The 21,614-nt window shown below is 44.4% G+C and overlaps 2 protein-coding genes, 1 long non-coding RNA gene and 1 pseudogene across 3 annotated transcripts; 3 read left to right on the plus strand and 1 right to left on the minus strand.

Annotated features, from left to right (window-relative positions):
* Positions 1-4,272: 4,272 nt before the first annotated feature.
* LOC147333687 (E3 ubiquitin-protein ligase TRIM21-like) lies at positions 4,273-6,112 on the plus strand. Its single transcript, XM_086268954.1, has one exon. It carries the CDS (start codon positions 4,273-4,275, stop codon positions 5,962-5,964), a length of 1,692 nt encoding a protein of 563 aa, XP_086125080.1. The 3' UTR covers positions 5,965-6,112.
* Positions 6,113-8,238: 2,126 nt separating this feature from the next.
* Positions 8,239-8,894, minus strand: LOC147333688 (uncharacterized). The gene is made up of 2 exons (XR_015125774.1): positions 8,476-8,894; positions 8,239-8,407 (listed from the first exon to the last, which is right to left on the minus strand). It is a non-coding gene; the product is annotated as an uncharacterized LOC147333688 (long non-coding RNA).
* A 2,933-nt stretch (positions 8,895-11,827) lies between these two features.
* Positions 11,828-20,869, plus strand: LOC147333689 (uncharacterized). Its single transcript, XM_086285827.1, has 10 exons — positions 11,828-11,858; positions 13,401-13,442; positions 13,522-13,791; positions 13,872-14,111; positions 14,201-14,386; positions 18,558-18,679; positions 19,380-19,404; positions 19,545-19,694; positions 20,269-20,394; positions 20,660-20,869. Exons 1-10 carry the CDS (start codon positions 11,828-11,830, stop codon positions 20,662-20,664), a joined length of 1,197 nt encoding a protein of 398 aa, XP_086141953.1. The 3' UTR covers positions 20,665-20,869.
* On the plus strand, positions 14,990-15,834 carry LOC147333690 (uncharacterized; annotated as a pseudogene).
* Positions 20,870-21,614: the final 745 nt, after the last annotated feature.

Consider the following 21,614-nt stretch of genomic DNA (forward strand, 5'->3'; position numbering starts at 1 on the left):
TGATTGACATGGGGAGGTATCCAAATGACTAAAAGGTAAGTAAAGCTGACAGTCATCGGCATACAAATGAAATGACACTCGGTGTTTACGAAAAAATCGCACCAAGGGGGAGTAAATACAGTGAGAAAAATAATGGCCCAAGGATAGATCCCTGCTTAAAAAGGGAAGTTTGGAGATAGGTCTAAAATTTGACATAGTAGAACTATCAAGGCCAGGTTTCTTAAGTAAGGGGTGTATGACTGCACGTTTAAACCCACTAGGAACATGACTGGTTAACAGACTAGTATTGATAATTTTCAGGATATAAGGTCCAATGATGGGAAATACTTTTTGGAGAAAGCGGGGAGTAACAACATCATTCGGGGAACCACAGGGCTTAGCATGTAGCACCAACTCCTCTAAGTCACGCAGAGAAATCGGTGCAAAAGCAGGGAATAGGCTTGAGCAAGGAGCATGCATGGCCGGATCAACAATAGGTGGAATCAGAGGCCTCAGGGTAGCAACCTTGTCCACAAAAAAGGTAATAAACTTATTGCACATAGCCTCAGAGGACGGCAAAAGGTTGTAACCCTCCAAGTTAAGTACAGAATTAATCGTATTGTATAAAACACGAGGGTTGTGAGAGTTGGCCGAAATAAATTGAGAAAAGTAGGAGTGTTTATCGGCCTTAACTGCCCTCTGATAAGTTTTCCAACTAATCTTTAGGGCTTCCAGGGAGACATGCAATCTGTCTTAACAGCTTACTTACAGCTGGGCTCGTCAGGCTCTCTTCTTGGCTGCAGTGGTTATTATTATATTTACATGCTTCGAGCTCCTGTTTCTGCTCGATGACAGCTCCTACTTTTCCTTTTTCTCCCTCCTCGCGCTCACAGACACATAACGAGTATGGCGGTCCATTCTCCCTGCAGCACGGACTACACTGCCCGTGAGGCTACATTCTGCATTCTGCCTATTAGCTTAGCACAACAACAACAACAACAAAAAGGCGCTCTCTCACCCAGGAAACACGCAGAGCGAGAGCGTCACCCTGTAACCATGGCAACCGCAACGCTGCCACCTGGAACTACAGAACGTAGCTGTCAAACAAAACCCAAACAGTCCTGATCCGCGACAATATGAAACAGGAAAGTACCGCAGTGTAATCCATTTATTTCAACAAAGTAACTGTATTCTGAATACCACCTTTTTAAACGGTAACTGTAACGGAATACAGTTACTCATATTTTGTATTTTCAATACGTAACGGCGGTACATGTATTCCGTTACTCCCCAACACTGGTTGCACAAGACTCCTTTCACAAAGTTTTACACCCTGTTTGAGAGTAAATAAAAGTGGACATTTCTCAGCTCCAGCATTGACAGCTGAGGTAAACGGTGGACCGACAGCTTATCCACAAAATGGGAAAAACTCCGGTCCAGAATCCGGTCCAGTCCTCGTGGCAGTAAAAACTGTAATCATGCATACATGCTTTTGTCACACCTGACCATTTCGTACAATATAATTGAAGTTTTGGATTTAAAAATTTAGCAGACGTGAACGAGCAACATTCCTGATGAGGCTGGTCAACGCTGTTCAACTAGAAGCCTACGTGGATGATATCCCAGCCTACACATCCCCCTGAACTGAATTGCCTCAGTGAAATACTTGCTCACTCACACCAAACTTCATTAAATGTGAATGTGTTACCTTGCTGGTTCCCAGTTGCAGCTTAAGTGCATCCAATATTAGATTTCCCAGCTTTTCGAACACACCATGAGCTGCGCCATTTTCTGGGCACATGGTTCAGTTAGCTTTGTATAAACACGTGTTAGAAATGTTCTTCAATCAGCTCTTTTTACTCTCATTTCACAGCCAGTACTTTTTACTTTTACTTGAGTAAAGAAGTTGAAACAGTACTTGGAGTATTTTTAACAGTAGTACTTCTACTTCAGTACACACTGTGTGTACTTTTACCACCTGTGTCTGAGACCTCCTTCAGGGTCCACCTGAAGCTCTCAGTCTGCTGTGGAAAAAGGAAATCCAGGTGAGTTTCTCCTGATCACCTGAGGCCGTCATTACTGTGTGAACCCACACACCACTCCTCACTCCTCCCACCCGCTGCACACAGTCACTGAGTACAGACCGGCTGATTCCTGTAAAGGGAGAGGCAGGAAGAGGCGGAGCAACACCTGAAAAACAAGAAGCTCAACGTCATTTTGCAGAAGTGAAAGTGTGAGAGAGCAGCAGCAGAGCTGCAGTCGAGTCCTGTTTGTCTCTAAAAGAAGATTCACTGGAGTCCATCAGGTTCCTCTCAGCAACAGTGGTGAGTGCAGCTGATCACACTTCCTGCTTCTACACAAATCTTCACTCTGTTCACTTCATCAGGGTCTAGAGCGCCACCTCATTTCTCCATGGTGCCACTTAGGCTACGTCCACACTCGCCCGGATAGATTTGAAAACAGCGCTCCGCGTCCACACTAGTGTTTTCAGTCGTTTTCACAGAGTTGTGCGTCCACATTAAGACGGCTGAAAACGCTTACGTTCCAGTCCTGCGCATGCGTGAAACGCAAGACGATTCGACCGGTCTCATTTCTGTCTGCTGCTTATTCACTTTCCAGCTGTTTGAAACGTCGCAGCAGAGGTGGAGGAAAAGCACCGAGTTTTAAAATGGACTAACAATGAGGTGGAGTTGTTGCTGCGAGTAACACAAAAGTACAAAGTTGCAAAAGCGAGAGAGAATTAAAGAATTTGAAGAAAAGCTCTGTGGAGCATGTGCAGACTGATATTCATCTTTAATAGGACTGTCAAAACTGCTGCTGTATAATGCTCTCCACTATCTTTGTTTAATTGGTCACATGCCTGCATCACATGACTAACATGCATCATTGTTTTAGAAAGTCTCTGTTTTCACTGTTCACTGTGACACAAACGCACCGTCTCCAAATTATTTACTTTCCAGCTGTTTGAATCGTCGCAGCAGAGGTGAGCAGCCTGATAGGAGTGGATGTAGCTGTGGGTAATGAGAAAAGATGAAAAGAACGATTGATAACTTTTTCGTTAAGGCCGGTGCTCTGACACGCAGCCATCAACCTCTCAGTGTCTAACACTGGTCTGCAGACGGCATCAGATAATGAGCCACATTAGATGGACTCTGAGCCCACTGACAGTAAAAGGGTGAAGTGTAGACATTTGGAAGAGAGCGGCCTGACCAGTTTCTCTGACTATGATACTGTAAAGCTGACAACATGATGCATTTACTGTGGTGAGTGTGCAAAGACCATGGCAGGTGTTGTGCCAAGGTAGGGATCCCCAACAGGATCTGTTTCCCTGCATCAGGAACATCGGCTGGGCAGGGAAAGCGGACCCAACGCACTCCGCCTCCATCACGACCAACTAGACGTGGAAGGAGTGATGTTTTAGTGACAACATGAAAGATGAGTGTGACCGTTCAGTTTGTGGGTTACAACAGAAAATGATACATTTATTGTCCTCGTGTGTTATCGGACGGGATCATTTTAACAAACCGAGGACATTTTCCTGATAATTATCTGTATCCTCCTGTAACTTTACTGTTTAAAGAGCTAAAACCTCCAACATTTCAGGATCAATAAGTCCTTATAAGACGTGTTTGTGAGCTAAAAATCAAGAATGTGGGATACTGTTTGTCTGTGTCAGCCAAACAACTTCACATCTTTGTAACGACTGTTAAAAAGATGTTCATCCTGTTGATCCTGTTCATCTGGACGCTGCACTGTACAGCAGACACGACGTTGTTCAGTTTGTGTTTCAGATGAACCAGTTTGTGTCTGAGTGTGTTGCTGGGTCTCCACCAGTTACTCTGACAACTGAAGGTTCAAGATTTTTATTTTGACATTTGCACACAGGACCAACAGTCCATGCACAGTGGAATACTTGTGCAGAGCTTTCCAAGTCAAATCACACTTTAACAATATAAAGACAGAAAAAGCAGAAGGATAGAAATGAAGTCCGGAGTAGGGTAGTCGTACTATTTTCTATATACAAAGAAAAAGAAGAAAATGTACAGAGAGTGTGTAGTTCTCTGCCTCTTATCGCACTCACAGTGTTGCACATTTGTTCCACAGATCTGTTTCACAAGTCTGTTGTGAGTGTATTGCCCGATGGTCAGTGAACCGATGATACATTCAAAGTGAGGTTAAGTAGTGCTGTGTTATTTTAAAGAAGTTCAGACGCTTTTCTCTCCAAGCTCCTCAGACTACTGACGCTTGTTTCTCTCTTTGTAAAAATGAAATTTAAAGTGAATTTTGAATGAAATGTTTCTCTTCTTTCTCCCTCAGAGTGCAGACATGTCTGCTGCCAGCAATCTGCGATCTGAAGATCAGTTTCTGTGCTCCATCTGTCTGGATGTGTTCACTGATCCAGTCTCTACACCATGTGGACACAACTTCTGCAAAACCTGCATCAGTCAGCACTGGGACATGAATGTCATCTGTCAGTGTCCCATGTGTAAAGAGACTTTCTACACTCGACCTCAGCTGAAGATCAACACTTTGTTCTCTGAGGTGGTTGCTCAGTTCAGACGTGAAGCTCAGCAGAAAGCCAGCAGCAGCAGCTCAGAGCAACAAGCTGCCAAACCAGGAGAAGTTCCCTGTGACGTCTGCACTGGAACCAGACTGAAGGCCCTGAAGTCCTGCCTGGTGTGTCAGACCTCCTACTGTCAGACTCACCTGGAGCCTCATCTGACAGTGAAACGTCTGAATAGACATCAGCTGGTTGATGCTGTGGAGAACCTGGAAGGCAGGATGTGCACGAAGCACGATAACCTTCTGCAGCTGTTCTGTAAGACCGACCAGACATGTGTCTGCATGCTCTGCTCTGTTTTAGACCACAAGAACCACGAGTTTGTTCCTCTGAGAGAAGAATATGAAGGAAAGAAGGCAGAGCTGGAGAAGACAGAGGCTGAGATTCAGCAGATGATCCAGAAGAGACGACTGAAGATTCAGGAGATCACAGAGTCGGTGAAGATGAGTAAAGATGCTGCAGACAGACAGAAAGCAGAAGGTGTTCAGGTCCTCACGGCTCTGATGGAGTCTGTTGAGAGACGCCTGAAGGAGCTCATGAAGGAGATCGAAGACAAACAGGAAGCTACAGAGAAACAGGCTGAAGGTCTCATCAAAGATCTGGAACAGGAAATCTCTGAGCTGATGGAGAGAAGCTCTGAGGTGGAGCAGCTCTCACGCTCTGAAGACCACCTCCACCTCCTCCAAAGCTTCTCCTCCCTGAAAGCTGCTCCACCCAGCAAGGACTGGACAGAGGTCAGAGTTCATCCACCATCATATGAGGGGACTGTGGGGAGAGCTGTGGCTCAGCTGGAGGAGACAGTCTGGAAACCCATGAAGAAGAAGCTGTTTGAGGCTGAGCTGCAGAGGGTGCAGCAGCATGAGGTGGATGTGACTCTGGATCCTGATACAGCTCATCCTGATCTCATCCTGTCTGATGATGGAAAACAAGTTTATCATGGTGATGTGAGGAAGAATCTTCCAGACAACCCAGAGAGATTTTCTAAGTGTGCTAATGTTTTAGGAGAGCAGAGTTTCTCTTCAGGCAGATTTTACTTTGAGGTTCAGGTTAAAGGAAAGACTGCGTGGGATTTAGGAGTGGCCACAGAGTCGATCAACAGGAAGGGACAAATCACACTGAGACCTCAGGATGGTTTCTGGACTGTAGTGCTGAGAAATGGAAATAAGTACGAAGCTGCTGCTGGTCCTCCAGTCCCCCTCTGTCTCAATCCTGGTCCTGAGAAGGTGGGGGTGTTTGTGGATTATGAGGAGGGTCTGGTCTCCTTTTATGATGTAGGTGCTGCAGCTCTGATCTACTCCTTTACTGGCTGCTCCTTCACTCACAAACTCCACCCATACTTCGGTCCCAGTCTAAATTATGGAGGTAAAAACGCTGCACCTCTGATCATCTGTCCTGTCAATCAAACTGATCAACGACTGATTTAATTGGATGAATGATTGATTTTTCTTGAAGGGAACAAATGAACATATTGAGTGTAAATCCTCTACAGTCTCCATGTTTCTATAGAATCTGATCATCAGGACTCTGATTCACACTTTGATTCTCATGGAGTTTGATTTGAACAGAAGAAAAGTTGAATCAGGAAATGTTCCCACTGATGGAGACTCGAGCTGAAGAGCAAATATCAGAGAACAAATGTCCAAAAGCTTCATTTCCAATAAAGTTTGTTCAATGCTTTGAGTGAATCCAGACTCATGTGTGGCTGTTATACGGAGCATCAGAGTCCAGCTGAGTTATATTGGATACAAACTGCTTATTTTGGCTCTGTGAGGAGTTTTGTTCACTGAAAACTGATGAGACGGATAATATTCAAAGAACTCTGTAGAGATTCATGCATCCATGTTCTCCACCTGCAGGTGTGGAGGAGAAAGGTGGAGCACAGACTGCTGCATCCTTCCAGTCACATCATTTTGATGATTATATTTGCATGTTGTGATGATTTGGGTTAAAGACAAACAGAGTTGAACGGCTGCAGTCACAGCATGAAGACGATGCTGAAGCTGAGCTGTCAGTGAACATGTTTCACTGTGATTTGATTTGAAGAATAGAAAGTGTGTGTGGCTGCTGACAGCTGCAGTCTCTGCTAGTCTGCATAACACACACACAACTTTCCCCCTGAGGCAACGATGCAGCAACAACACAACAGCTGCAGACACACACACGATTGTGCGCTCCCTTTCAGTCTGAACTCTCAAACACACAAACAAACTCTATCAATGTCGTACTGTTAAAGAACTCCTCCTTCTTCAGTAACAATGATTTGAGGTCTCTACCAGTGTCTCTTGTTTTGACCTTTGACCTCTTTATTCCTTATAACCAAAAAAACCCTTTTATCTGATATTTTCACCTTATTGATTGATTATATATATCTATTATATTTTCTCACCTTATTTTGACCTTTGACCTATGTCCTTGTTAGCCTTGATCTTCCTTCATCAAACGTGAAATTTCTTTCACCTTTGAACTTAAAGCTTAAATCAAACCTTTGTTAAAAAGCTTCTTACCAACTTGTAATTCCAACTCTCTGCATTAAACACGTATCTTATCATATAAACACTGGATCACTGAGAGAACTTTAGGCAGAACCAAATGAAGCAGCTGACCTCGTCAAACTCACAGCGACAGTAACTGACAGTGAATTATTTTAATCTTCTTCATTGTATTTGTTAGAAACATTTATTTTCCTTTAATTGGACTTTGGTTAAGTTCAATCCGATGTATTAACCGACCTTTGAGGTGAAGTGCAGCTGCGAAGAACGCTACGGCAGGCAATGAGGTGCGTTTAATGTCGCTCTGTTAATTTGAGCGTCCATAAATTGAATGTCTTATTTTTTCTTACTTTATTATTGCTCATTTATTGGAGAATTTGGCCATTTAATTAAGATAGATTTTATGTTGTTGGTGGTAAAGATCTGGATGGATGTTTTATTCTGTGTTTCTATTTTTCAGTTTTACTTTTCAAGACTTGGTGAATTGCCTTTTTCTACTTTTTGTTTAGTTTTGTTAAAATTAGCAGCAGTGAGAAGTGTTGTTGTCGGTCTTGAATATATTTGATGTAGCCCATACTGTTAAGGTAAGTGTCATGTTTTTAGTTGTTAGTCTGATGAAGAATCTTTTATTTTTCTCCAAAAGTTGATTGTGTTTATCTGGACATAGTGTTTTTCAGGTCCAGCTGAATGCAGGTTTCCCCAGTCTTATACGTGTCAGGAGCATCAGCACAGCTGAAATGCATTTTTCCTAAGCACCGCGTCTCTGTGGCTTTTAAACCCCAAAACACGCTAAAACAAAAATGGGTCCACCCCAAGGATGGGGTCCCCCGGTGTAGTTTCCACTGTGACAGACTGTGGGCTTCCTCAGAGTGAGGCTGAGAGCAGCAGGCCCAGCTGGAGTCTGACCCGTGTCACACAGTGGAGGTCAAACCTTCTGTGCCACAAACACCAGATTAACCAGTTTCACTCATCATCCTTCTACTGTCAGATTTTACTGGTGCAGGTTTGATGAATCACCATCTGAGAACATCTCGGATGTGGGCGCCACTCACAGGGATCACTTCCTGTAGAAGGGTCACATGACCTGTTATAGGCCCCTTTGTGATGATGACAGCGACGCCCCTTTCGTGTGAGGTTAAACCCAGAGAGCTTCGTGTGACCTCTGACCCTGATCACCAGCGTTAGGGTCAGTGAAGGTGAGATACCATGTGACAGGAGGAGGAACAATAAAGTTTTATTTGTACGAACACGTAGAACAGATGAAGTCAGAACGAAGCAGGTGGAGCTCAGTCAGGGTGGAGGTGCAGACAGGTGAGCTGAAGGGGAGGAGCCAGTCTGGTCAGGAACTCTCTGTCTCCTCGAGTGAACCTCCTCACCTCTGAAACACACACACACGACTCTGAAGGTTGCAGTCAGGGTTGGTCAGGGTGGTGAGGGTGGGGTTACCTTCTGGTCTCTGGTTGGTGTGTTTCCTGCAGGTGAGGCTGAGCGGCCGAATCATGACATCACTGCTGCACAGACACAACAGGAAGTGGAGGAGGAAGTCGTCAGCGTCCCCGTCACACACCTGAGACAGACACAGAGGTTATGTCTCTGCAGACTCACGGCTCGGCCCTGTGGAAACGTCCTGCAGGACGCCTGTTTCTCTCTGTGGTGGCCCCCCCACAGCGTCCCCACCGTGCTTCACTGTGTGGACGCTGTTCTTTGGGTTGTAGCTGCATCTTCTTCTCGTTTCACCTCCTCTGACCACAGGACGTTTCAGTCTGCAGGTCTTCGTCCTCAGCAGTGTGGCTGAAGGTGTCTGCAGACGTGGAGCTCTGTGAGCTCACAGTGCGTCCCTGTGCAGCCTGTAGAGTCTTTGAAGTCTTTGCTCTGACAGGCTTGTTCTGTGCTGGGCGGCTCTTTGACTTTCTCCAGGTTTCACTTCCTGACACTCTGATAACCTCAGATATCCACAACGTGAATCCTCACAAACATCTTTTTCTCTCTTTTCACTCAAACCTTCTGACGTTTTCACACCGACTGTAAATATGAAGAAAACCCTCAGTTTGACGCCACGCCCCCAAACCAGTTCAGCAGTAAAGTGTGAGCAGACGGAGCTGTTACCAGGATGTAAACAGGATGTGCCCTTTCACAGTTAAAGCCTCAGGAATAAAAACATGACCTGATCTTAAATTTTTAAAGATAAAATAAAGTTTAAAGACGACGATGAGCACGTGACTCACTGCTCAGAGCCCACTCACCCAGGTGCATGATGGGAGCAGGAGGAGGAGGCTGGGCCGAGCTGATAGAAACCAAACAAACAAATAAACAACAGCACGACAAACACGTGAACCAGACTTTACCTGTAAACTTACCTGGTGTCTCCCAGGGAGACCACAGTTATGGAGCTGACAGGTAAGTACGTGCAGTACACACTTCCTGTCCTGAAACACACACACAGGTAAACCGCACAGGTACGTAACCATCGGCGTGACTTTGTATTGAACATTGGGGGGTCAAGATCTCTGTCTAAATAAATAAATCTGGGTACATTTCCAGATGATTAAACAACTATTTTGCTGGTAACACCTGAAACGAGTAAAGAAAACCAGCAGCCTATTGATGCAAGATGATCCATAACTTTATTGGGGCTGACATTGTTGGAAATGAGTCCAAATAAAGAGTCCAAACTTTTATAAGCCTGTCTATGTGTGTCTCACCTGGACAGCCTCCTCTGGACACCAGACAACAGCAGAGTGTTACCCGGCAACAGGCCAGGTGGGTAGGGGGTAAGTAAGTTAGCTGGATTTGATTGTTGACGATTTCACGTGATCTTGGATCGTTCGGTTCTCCGAAGCTCATCCGGGACTTGCTGTCATAGCAACAGATCCGTAAGCGTAAACCTGCTCGGGAGCAGGCTTACTTTATGTAAACAGGATTAGATCGCAGCCACTCAGGTATGTCCGCTTCATGTATACGAAAGCAACGGTGAAATATACTCACTCAAATGAGCAATCCTATTTATCCATATTGTATATTCTGTATCTATATATGTGTATATGTGGTGTATTTATGCTTATATTCTTACTCTCATTCCCCTTAATGTATCTGTAACATGCAACTTCTTTCGGTGCTTTGCTACTGGAAACTGAATTTACTGGAGGAACCCACCCGAGGGATTAATAAAGTTTCATCTAATCTAATCTAATCTAATCTACTTGGGTTTTCTTCCTGTAGCCCTCATGTTTACTCAAGGTTTAGTTCTGTCTTCATGCTGATTTTCTTGTTCAGTCGTGTCTCATCTTGCAGTTTGTCAATCCTGTCCCTGTGCTCTGTGTTCCCTCTGTTCAGTATCAAGTCTGTGCCTCATGTGTTTCCTGTTTTATTTTGATAGTCCCTGTCCTGTGTGCAGTGTGCTTGGTTTTGCTTCCCTTCTGTCATTAGGCCTGATTTGTCCCAGATGTGTTACGACCTATTCCCCATCTTCTCGTAGTTCTGCTTGTGTATTTAAGCCCTGTGTTTCTCTGTTAGTTGTTGTGTTGTACCCTCACTGTACTGTGTTTTGTTTTCTATGTGCTTCTGGTAATGTTTTGGTTCACTCTTTCCTGGTTTGATTTTCTACTTTCCCGGGTTTCTAGTTTGGGCTTAAGTTTTGAGTTTCTAGTTTTGTTTTCTTCTATTTCTATTCGAGTGTTCTCCAGCAATAAAGCTGCCACTTTAGTTAATCATTCTGTCTCTGGGTCCTGCGTAGTGATGGTGAGATGAAGCCTCATGATGAACTGAAGCTTTCCATCCAATTGGTCGACTCATGGTTCGAAGCATTGTGATGATTCATTTGTTCTACTACTCAATTCAAGTGAAGCGGGCTCTTTGATTATAATGATGTGTAAACCTTATGTACATCTGGATAATGACACAAACTAGTGTTTGGTGCTTCACTTTTTAATAAACTAAAAGACAGAAATCAGATTATAGGATGTGTAGTGTTGTTTATTTATATTTTGGTGTTTATCATTTGTGATATTTATTACTGTGTGCATACTTTATTAGGAGAGACAAAATTAAAAAAAAAATCTCTTCCTTGCTGGTTCCATCGAAGAAGAAATGCTCAAGTAACTATGTAGCACGTACGTAATCCAATTCCACAACACGGTGTGATGGGGAATCAGCTGTTTTTCTGCCCATGTTATTTCGAATCTGGCGCGAACCGGTGAACCAGTCCCTGAATCAGTTACGTGGTACGGACTGCCCGCAAGGCCTCGAACGTCACTGCATACGTAATCAAAGCAAGCCTCGATACGCGCTTCAGAAAAACGCCCCCGCGATTAACCGACGCACGATTCGAAGCTTCGACACACAGGACACATCACTAGTCCTGCGTTTGGGTCCTACATCCTGCCTGCCACCTCAACACCTTTAATTTTACAGCTTCTTAGTTAAAGTGCTGCAACTCATAATGTTTTCTAAGATAGTAAAACCAGATTTAAACCGACTACTTCTACAAAGATGGAGCTAAAGTGATGATATACATTTAGTGTTTGGACTTGGACACATACAGTCTGTTTTTTCTTATAACTACATGTGAGTTCAATTAACATTTTGTAGGAAAAGGGAATTTGTTTTTTAAAAGGATTATAGATTCGGACCTGAATTACCCAACGGAACATCTCATTCGCTGACGTTTGCTGGAGAAGCTGCTCTGCCTCTTTGTGATGGAGCAGCAGCGTGACGTACTGAAGACTGTTAACGGGGAAGTGCTGAAGCTGAAGGCGTCTCTCTGCTGCTCAGACTGACGTTCAGTCGTCATCCAGACAACATGAAGACTGCACCGGTCTCTCTGCTCCTCGGTGAGTCAAACACTAAAATCATCGATTTATTTATCACAGCTCCAACAAACAATATGGCAGGAAAACAACCTTTCAGCAGTTACAAGCTTGCAGCTACTGACTTTAAAGTTCATGTAAAAATTCTGAAAGGTTTCGTCAAGGCGAGAGGAACAGTTCATTCTTCTTCTTATGTCTTTCAGGTTTCATTGGATTGGTGGCTGTGAAGTTGGGCAGGAACCAAGAAGTGATGTTAATGTTGAATAATGGAGCTCACAGTTCTAACTGAAATGTATGAAGAGTGATAGAAAATGGTTTCAAACATGCATGATGAAAGTTTTTCGGTTTAAATCGATCTCATCATCACTGCAAACCTCTCAGAGGTTCAGACTCAGCAGTTTAACCTGGAATCCTGCAGGAAAGTCACCATATAGTCTGGACTAAGTCAGCGATTAAACTTTCTGCCCAGCTAAGTGTCAGTAACATGAAGACCAAAAGAACAAAAGAGACTTGACCTCTTTTCATCAAACATCTCTTCAGTCAGGAAACCACAGCCTCTGACTGCATGAAGCACAGGGTCCTCTGACTGCGTCCCTTCTTTTATCTAGTCTTCACTTCCTCTATTCACAGCCAATTTTCCATTAAGAGGACTGAGTGTATTCAAACAACCACAGACGGTTTTGACTGTTAAAGTTCCCATTCCCATTGACATGATGACCTTTAAACAGCAGCAGTGTGGGAGTGAAACAGGCCGCAAATCTGAAAATGAAAACTGTGCTTTTGAAGGGTGGCTTCTTAGTCCCACACTTTCTTCTCTGCACATGAATGAAAGCTCATCCATGCACAGTTCTCCATTGTTTACAATGCTGTGCACTGTGATGTTTACCGTTGATTGCCATCTGATCAAAAAATGTATAGAAAACAGGAAAAGACAGGCTAACCTGCGTTGCTGTCTCGGTGGTATTTTATAACTTCCTGTTCCTGTTACAGTGCACGGTGGTGTTTGTGTAGTTTAATCTGCGTGGCTCACAGATCTGGCAAAAATACAGACCTTCCATAATTAAGTAGAAGTACAAATACTACTGTTCAAAAATACTCCAGTAAAAGATGAAGTACTGATTCAACTTATTAACTCAAGTTAAAGTAAAAAAAAACTACAGACTATGAAATGTACTCAAAGTAAGAAAGTACAAAGTAGTAGCAGTAAAACCCTGGCTGATTGTGACCCACACCCATTACCACACCTTGGCTCATGTGATTAGGTAGAGGATCATCAGGGGGTCCATTGTCCCGCTCAGTGGGAAACTCCCACTGAGCTTAAATGTGGGTCTCTTCACCGTTTGATCCTAGAACTGAAGAAGCTTCTCAGATGAGAGGTGAAACGTCTTCAAGCAACTTAAAGAAGTCCAGACGCTTTTCTTTCCAAGCTCCTTAGATTGTGGCAGATACTTCAGGAGATTAAAAAGTTTCCTGAGAGAAAAACAACAACAACAAAAAAAACTGTGCAGCCTCAGTCTTTCTTTAAATGATCTCTGACCTTCAGTGACCTCTGACCTCCTGTTGCAGGTGTGTGTGTGCTGCTGCTGTCTGCACTGGCTGTTTGTGCAGGTGAGTAGATGAAGTGCACCATGGTCCAGGACAAACACTGAGTGTAAACACTGATAGAAACTGTCCGTCTGTCCTCCAGTCTCTCTGAGCGTCAGTCCAAACCTTCAGCAGTTCTTCACAGCAGCCTCAGTGTCTCTGACATGTGACGGTCAGCTGGGCTCTGATGGATGGACAGTGAAGAGGGACACAGGAAGTGGGACTGAGTCATGTGGAGCAGGTGGGCGGGGCTTCGGGAGGTTAACTGGTTCATCCTGTTTGCTTGATAAGCAAAGCGAGCCAATCAGTGGAGTTTACTGGTGTGAAGGTGAAGCTGGAGAGAAGAGTGAAGAAGTCAACATCACTGTATCAGGTAATGAAGTCATTCATTTCATCAGACTAACAGCAGACTGTTATACCACCTCTACATCACTCTGTGGGTCTTTTCCTCAGATAAAGAAGTGATTTTGGAGATCCCTGCACTTCCTGTGAGGACAGGAAGTGATGTCACACTACGCTGTAAGAAGAAAACTGGTGGCACAGCTGCAGCTTATTTCTACTTTAATGGACGTCCTGTTGGACCTAAATCAGAGAAAAACATCACCATTAACGTGCAGCAGTCTGATGAAGGTCTGTATTGGTGTGCTACTGATGAGTTTGGATCATCTCCTCAGAGCTTTCTGAGGGTCAGAGGTCAGAACACTGACATCACTTCCTGTTTAAAGCAAACCTGCTGAGCTTATAATAAATTCAATGACCCAGTTTTATCATCTCTCCTGCAGATGTCTATGACACCACCACCATTTCACCAAGTGCCACCAAACCACCACCAACAACAACTATCAATCTCAATTCCCCTCCTTCTACATCGTCCTCCTCCATCATCTCACCTGTAGCTGCTCTGGGTTCTCTGGGTCTTCTAGATCTTATTCTGGTTGCAGCTTTGCTGTTTTGGAACAAAAAACAAGGTATAAAGTGTGTCAAACCCCCCAGAGCTCATTAGATTAAACATTTTACATGGAAAAATTAATTTTCCTTAATAATTATGTAATTATATACTATAATTCAATTATAAACTGTCCCCATTCACATTGTTTAGCAGAGAACTTATCTTACATGAAAAATATAGATATATATTACACACAGAGAAAGACGTCCAGGTTAGGGATAGTCTCAAACTCACAGATACAGGTTCAGGTCCGCAAACTCCAAAACACATTTCTAGCTTTAACTGAACTTCCAAACAGAGCTACTAGATCACTTAAATTACACAATTGAAAGCATGAAAGCATGTGTGTATTGTTTGTGTATTTATAGTCAAATAATTGAAAAAATATGTTCATTTACCTGTTACTACCACACACCAAAGAGTCAAAGAGTCGGCTCTGAGCGTTTCCTTCGCGACCGACACATCACTAGAAAAATCAAAGATGGCGCTGGAGTGACGGCAGCCTTTCCAAGTAGCTCTGCTACACCGCACCTTTTTTGTTAACTTTAACTTTTTTAGACTAGGCTTTTCAAACTTTTTTTCACTTTCCTCTACTTATACCTCTTAGATATAGCGATACAAGATGGATAATGCACTTTTCAAAACTTCTGGAACCAGCTCCTTCATCTATTCGAGAGCGGAGCTGCTGGCACTAAAAACAAAGGGACAGACCGGCATGCGACACAACATCCCGGCCGAGCTAAAGAGGAGCTACAGAGGCTGCAAAGCTGGAGCGAGGAGAGCGGATCACCGGAGGCGATTCAAACCATCAATCCCGACAGTGATCATGGGCAACGTGAACTCGTTACAGAATAAGATTGACGAACTGTGCGCTCTGAACAACCACAGACTATACCGTGAGTGCAGCTTGTTTATCTTCACGGAGACGTGGCTAACCGAGCTAACGCCGCAGGCTAACGTAGACCTATGCGGTTTCACATCCGTGAGAGCCGATAGGGACACGCAGCCCAGCGGAAAAAGCAGAGGTGGGGGACTCATTGTCTACGTTAACAACAGATACTGTAACCCTGGACACGTCTCCGTTAAAGTTTCGGTATGCCGTCCGGACCTGGAGCTGCTAGCTGTTAGCTTGCGGCCATATTATCTACCTCGGGAGTTCAGTCATGTGATCTGTGTGTGTGTTTACATCCCTCCGAGGGCCGACGCAACAGCTGCCTGTGAGAAAATACACACAGTTACAGCAAGACTACAGACACAACACCCTGAGGCTTTCATTATTATATCTGGAGACTTTAACCATGCCACACTGGACTCTACTCTGGCTGCTTTTCACCAGTTTGTGAATTGTCCCACAAGGAGCAACAGGACAATTGACCTACTGTATGCTAATGTGAGAGATGCATACAGAGCCACCCCCCTCCCCCCACTAGGGAAGTCAGACCACAACCTGGTTTACCTACAGCCACAATACACACCCCTCGTCCAAATGCAGCCGGTCACAACGCGCTCCATCCGGAGATGGACCCCAGAAAAGGAGGATGCTCTGAGGGACTGTTATGACACCACAGACTGGGATGTGCTCCTGAGCCCACATGGTGAGGACATAGAGGGGGCGACACACTGTCTTACAGACTACCTCAACTTTTGTGTGGACACGGTCGCCCCTGCTAAGACGGTACGGTGTTATCCTAATAACAAACCGTGGGTAACACAGGAAGTCAAAGCTGTCCTCAACATGAAGAAGAAGGCTTTCAGGAGCAAAGTGAAAGAGGAGATGAAAGCAGCACAGCGGGAGGTGAAACGCTGCCTGAGGGAAGCAAAGGACACCTACAGGAGGAAGGTGGAGCAGAAGTTGGAGAGGAACAATATGAGGGAGGTCTGGAATGGTGTGAAAACCATCACAGGCCACAACACCAAGAAAAGCACAGTGGGGGGGACTGTGGAGAAGGCAAACGAACTCAACAACTTCTTCAACAGGTTTGACCAGCCCACAACCCCCCCACCCTCACCCTCACCTTCACTACAGAGTCCTCTCCCCACTCTCCTACCTCCTTCGCTTCCCCCCCTTCCTGACACTATGACACCCCCCTCCTCCAATCCCTCTCTCAGCAGCAAGACATCTCCCCCCCTTCCCTCCTCCCAAACATCTCCCAGTGTCACAGTGGATCAGGTCAGGAGACAACTGAGGAAGCTTCGCCCCAGAAAGGCAGCAGGCCCAGACAAGGTGTGTCCCAGGATGCTAAAGGCGTGTGCTGCTGAACTTGGGGAGCCGCTACAACGAGTCTTCAATCTCAGTCTGCGACTGGGGAGAGTGCCCGCCCTATGGAAGACATCCTGCATCGTCCCGGTCCCCAAAAGGAACCGGCCCAATGAGCTGAATGACTTCCGACCGGTGGCACTGACGTCACATCTTATGAAGACTCTAGAGCGGCTCTTCCTCAACCTCCTCTGACCACAGGTACAACATGCCCAGGACCCACTACAGTTTGCATACAAGGCGGGTGTCGGAGTGGAGGATGCCATCCTGTACCTCCTACACAGAGCCCACTCACACCTGGATGGGGGAAAAGGCACGGTCAGGATCCTGTTTCTTGACTTTTCCAGTGCCTTTAATACCATCCGGCCCTGTATGCTTCAGGAAAAACTGAACAGGATGGAGGTGGACCCCTGCCTGGTGGCTTGGATCTCCGACTACCTCACCGACAGACCACAGTACGTCAGGCTGAAGGACATCACGTCTGACACAGTGGTCAGCAGCACAGGAGCACCACAGGGAACTGTGCTGTCCCCTCTTCTCTTCACCCTGTACACCTCTGACTTCTGCTACAACTCTGAATTATGCCACATTCAGAAGTTTGCAGACGACACAGCCATCATGGGGTGTATCTGGGATGATCAGGAAGAGGAGTACAGAAGTCTGGTGAGGAACTTTGTCGCATGGAGTCACACAAACCACCTGCAACTCAACACCTCAAAGGCTAAGGAACTGGTTGTGGACTTCGGGAGGTCCAGAGAAGGTCCACTGCCGGTTCAGATAGAGGGGGAGGAGGTGGAGGTGGTCAACAAGTACAAGTACCTCGGGCTGTGGGTGGACAATAAACTGGACTGGTCATGCAACACAGAGCACCTGTATAAAAAAGCCCAAAGCCGACTGTACTTCCTCAGGAGGCTGAGGTCTTTTAACATCTGCAGGAAGCTCCTGAGGATGTTTTACCAGTCGGTGGTTGCTGGAGTACTTTTCTATGCTGTGGTGTGCTGGGGGAGCAGCACAGCAAAGAAGGACTCATCCAGGCTGGAGAAACTGATCAGGAGGGCTAGCTCTGTGGTCGGCATGAAGCTGGACACTCTGGTGACAGTGGCAGAGAAAAGGACATTAAAGAAACTGCTGGACATTATGAACAATGCTGGGCATCCTCTGCACACGGCCATTAACAACCAGAAGAGTCTGTTCAGTGACAGGTTGCTTCTCCCAAAGACAAGAACTAACAGACTTAAAAACTCCTTTGTCCCACACGCCATCAAACTGTTTAACTCCTCTCTGGAGGGGAGAGGGAGGGGAAACAGGAGGACAAAGGAGGGGGGAACAACTAAGCTGTAGTGCCTCTTCACCTCACTGTGCAATACCTTTGTGCAATACTTTTGTAAATAGTCAACAGTGCAATAGACTCAATACTTGAAATGTGCAATTCACTTGTATTTTTATTTTTTATTCCTATTTATTCTATTTATCCCCTTTGTATATTTTATTTATATTGTCTCTGTATTTATATATGTGTGTGTGTGTGTGTGAATATTATATATATATATATATATATATATATATATATATATATATATATATATATATATATATATATATATAATATTCTGTAACTCTGTAACTTCTGTCGGTGCTGTGCTTTTTTGGAAATCGAATTTCCCAGAGGAACCCACCCGAAGCCTGGGGATGCTAGTGTTAATAAAGTTCTATCTAATCTAATCTAATCTAACTAGCTGGGATAACCACATTTACTCAGGGCCTTCTTGATGTGATGTTCCTCCTGGCTGCTGTGTCTGTGGGGATGGTGTTCGCTCTGTGTTGTAGCGTCCTGATGACGCCCAGTTTGTGCTCCATGCTGGCAGACGTCTTCGGTTTAGAATCTTTTATTATTTGTCTCGTGTTTAAATCCTCGTCTTTCTCATTCCTGCAGAAAGGACGCTGTCATCAAGTCTGAGTCAAGTCACCTATCAGGATATGAACTTCAGTCAATCAGCCAATAAAATTACAGATACACACTCACATGTTGTTTTCTCCAGTCCGAGGACACTGCAGGTACACATTCAGCTGTTATCCAACAAGTTATTGCTTCACAAAATATGATTATGACCCTTTGTCCACTGTGGGTCCTTGTGATAATTTCTTTGCTCCTCTATTCTTCTTGTCTTTCCATCTCCTGGATTCTCTTTTAACCATCTACTCATTCTCGTTCTCTTGTGCATCAGGGCTGAGTTATTGATGGAGTTTCCCAGATCAAATTTAAAGGAGGATGGGAAGAAGAGGATTTTCTCTCTGCCAGTCCCGTCAGCTCCCTGCTAAGATTTAGAGCTTGTCCTGTTTTTCAGTATGAAGGCCCTGCTCATCTGTTTTTCTTGCCATTGCTTAAAAAGTGTACATTCTGCATCCAAATGTCCAGCTGCCTTCAACTTTGATGTTTGTCTTGGCCAAAAATAAGCCTTCAGTTTATTCCTTTGTTTAAATAAAAATCTCTTGCTGATAAACTGAACCCTGGCTGTGGCGTCAGAGTAGCGCTATATAAGTGCTACATAAGAACCAGTCCTTCTACCATTTACTAAAAGCAGGCTTTTGCCAGGGCTGCAAAGGGATTTGTAAAGAATGAGTTTTTAGTGTACTATGCTTCAGGCAGTTGTTGCATGGAAGTGGCTGTTACTGAAAGTCCAGCACAGACCTGTAGTGACAGCCAGTGATTGGCATTTTGAAATGATAATAATAGCATAATGATTAAAAATTCCAGGTTCCTAATGAAGGTCTTGCAGATAGTGCGCCCCAGGGCAGCTGTGGCTACAATGTAGCTTGCCATCGCCAGTGTGTGAATGTGTGTGTGAATGGGTGAATGACTGAATGTAGTGTGAAGCGCTTTGGGGTCCTTAGGGACTAGAAAAGCGCTATACAAATGCAGGCCATTTACCATTTACCATCCATATCTCCTGTTCTCCTCCTCCTCTTCCTAATCCCTCCTTCATCATCCCAGTCATAGTTACTGTAGGTTCTCTGGTCCTTGTGGTTCTGGTTTTGGTTCTAGTTCAGCTTCTTTGGAAGAAACGCACAGGTATGATATCTGTCTGACCCACCTGGGCTCTTTTGGTTCAAGCAGCAAATTAAAATATTTAGAAATTTCACTTGAGAAAAACTGAGGGACTTTCCTGTCTGCATTTATTTTGTAGAGCACTGGGTCCCAACATCTTTAGACTGATGCGTTCCCATGGCCCAATTGAAAAGTTTTAAAAGTTCTGGAAGTGGGTCCATAAAAATGAAAAGTATTACTGATATAAACTTGGCTTATCTCTCATCCAAAGTCAGGTCCAGACAGCTTCCATCAGGGTTTCAATTTTAGGATCGCTCCCTAGAAATTAGATTCAGACTAAAACCCCACAGACACAAATACCAGTTTGGGTTGTTTTTCCCGATTGGCTGTCACTTGTTAAGGTGGTATGATACGGGAACAGTGTTCTGTGGTCTCATCACTCTGATGCTGCCATCATGGCTCTGCTTAATCCATAATCAACCAGTCTTTGCTCCTGAATCCTGTACCTGTAACATCAGACTGTCTATGAAGGTCTTCTAAACATCCTACAGCAGTGAAGTGATCACCAACGTTCATTCACATCACATCATTTCTGCAGGGAGACACCAGCCAGCCTCTACAAATGATGTCACATATGCCGAGGTCACCATTAGAGAGTCAGCCAATAAGATGTCAGTCATCCAACCAGAAGTGATTTACTCCAGCCTGAGCATAAACACTACAGGTACACATTCTAGCAGGTGACATAAATGAGCGATAAAAGCAAGAGAAATTGAGAGTTGAAGAAGATGAGACTTTTTTTCTCCTCATCATGCTGCCATGTGTATTTGACCTCTGTCTCTAAATTAATCTGAAAGTTTCTTGTTCTGGACAAATTTAAATGTAAACCCATTTTCTAAAAAATTTAAATTTAAAAAATGTGTAAATAAACAAAGAATACAAAGATTTGTAAATCTTATATTTTATTAACAACACAATACCAAATACAGGTTAAAAGAAGAGAAAACCAAGTGGTACCAAAGACCAACAGCTGGAGGAGGAACACTTCCAGAAATGACTGTCAATGAACACAGTTCACCACACCACCTATTCCAGGAGCGCAGCTTCATAGTAGGAGAGTCAGGTGCTGAACTGGCCTGCCTGCAGTCCTGATCTTTCATCAATGAAAACATCTGGAGCATCATGAAACCAGAAGCAGGACAAAGAAGAGCCAGGACTGCTGGGCGGCTAAAACCCTCCATCAGACACGGATGGAGCAACATCCCACTCCCAAAAAGTCCAAAAGCTGCTGTCCTCAGTTCACAGACATTTCCAGAATGATGTTAAAAGGCGAGGCTGTCAAGGAGCATTACAAAATTACACTTCTGACATGTGTTTGGTTTTCTGTCTTTGAGAGAATATGAGACTTGAAAATCATTAGATTCTGTTTTTATTTGTTTTAAACAGCATCACTACTTTGAGGTCGTAACATGTGGTCATGGAAAAAATATTTTTACCCCAGGGCAGCTGTGGCTACAACTGTAGCTGCCTCCACCAGTGTGTGAATCGGTGTGTGAATGTGTGTGTAAAGCGCTTTGGGGTCCTTAGGGGGGACTAGTAAAAGCGCTATACAAATACAGACCATTTACCAAATATATCAAAAGTTTTGAAAGTGGGACAGGAACGCAGGATCCACAGCAGGTCTGCAGCTCTGTCGCTAGTTTCCTGTTTTACAGTTAACGTTGTCACTGGTTTCCACTAAACCTTTACTGTGGTCTCTGTGGTCGAGTCACTGTTTGAAAAATGGGACAGTGACAGTGTCAGACAGCCGTGGCACTGATCCTGCAGCTTCAACAGATCGCTGCATTGGAAGAATGTGATTGGTACATAGTGTGAGGCAGTTCAGGTTAGTATGAACGTCTGCCCTTTTCCAAAATAAATGTGGGAAATTTTCTTTATCCATGT

The sequence above is a fragment of the Aulonocara sp. 'chitande type north' Nkhata Bay genome, linkage group LG3 (assembly GCF_057382095.1).
Source record: "Aulonocara sp. 'chitande type north' Nkhata Bay isolate Kocher_YH1m ecotype deep benthic linkage group LG3, A_spYH_male_GT1.1, whole genome shotgun sequence".
NCBI lineage: Eukaryota > Metazoa > Chordata > Actinopteri > Cichliformes > Cichlidae > Aulonocara > Aulonocara sp. 'chitande type north' Nkhata Bay.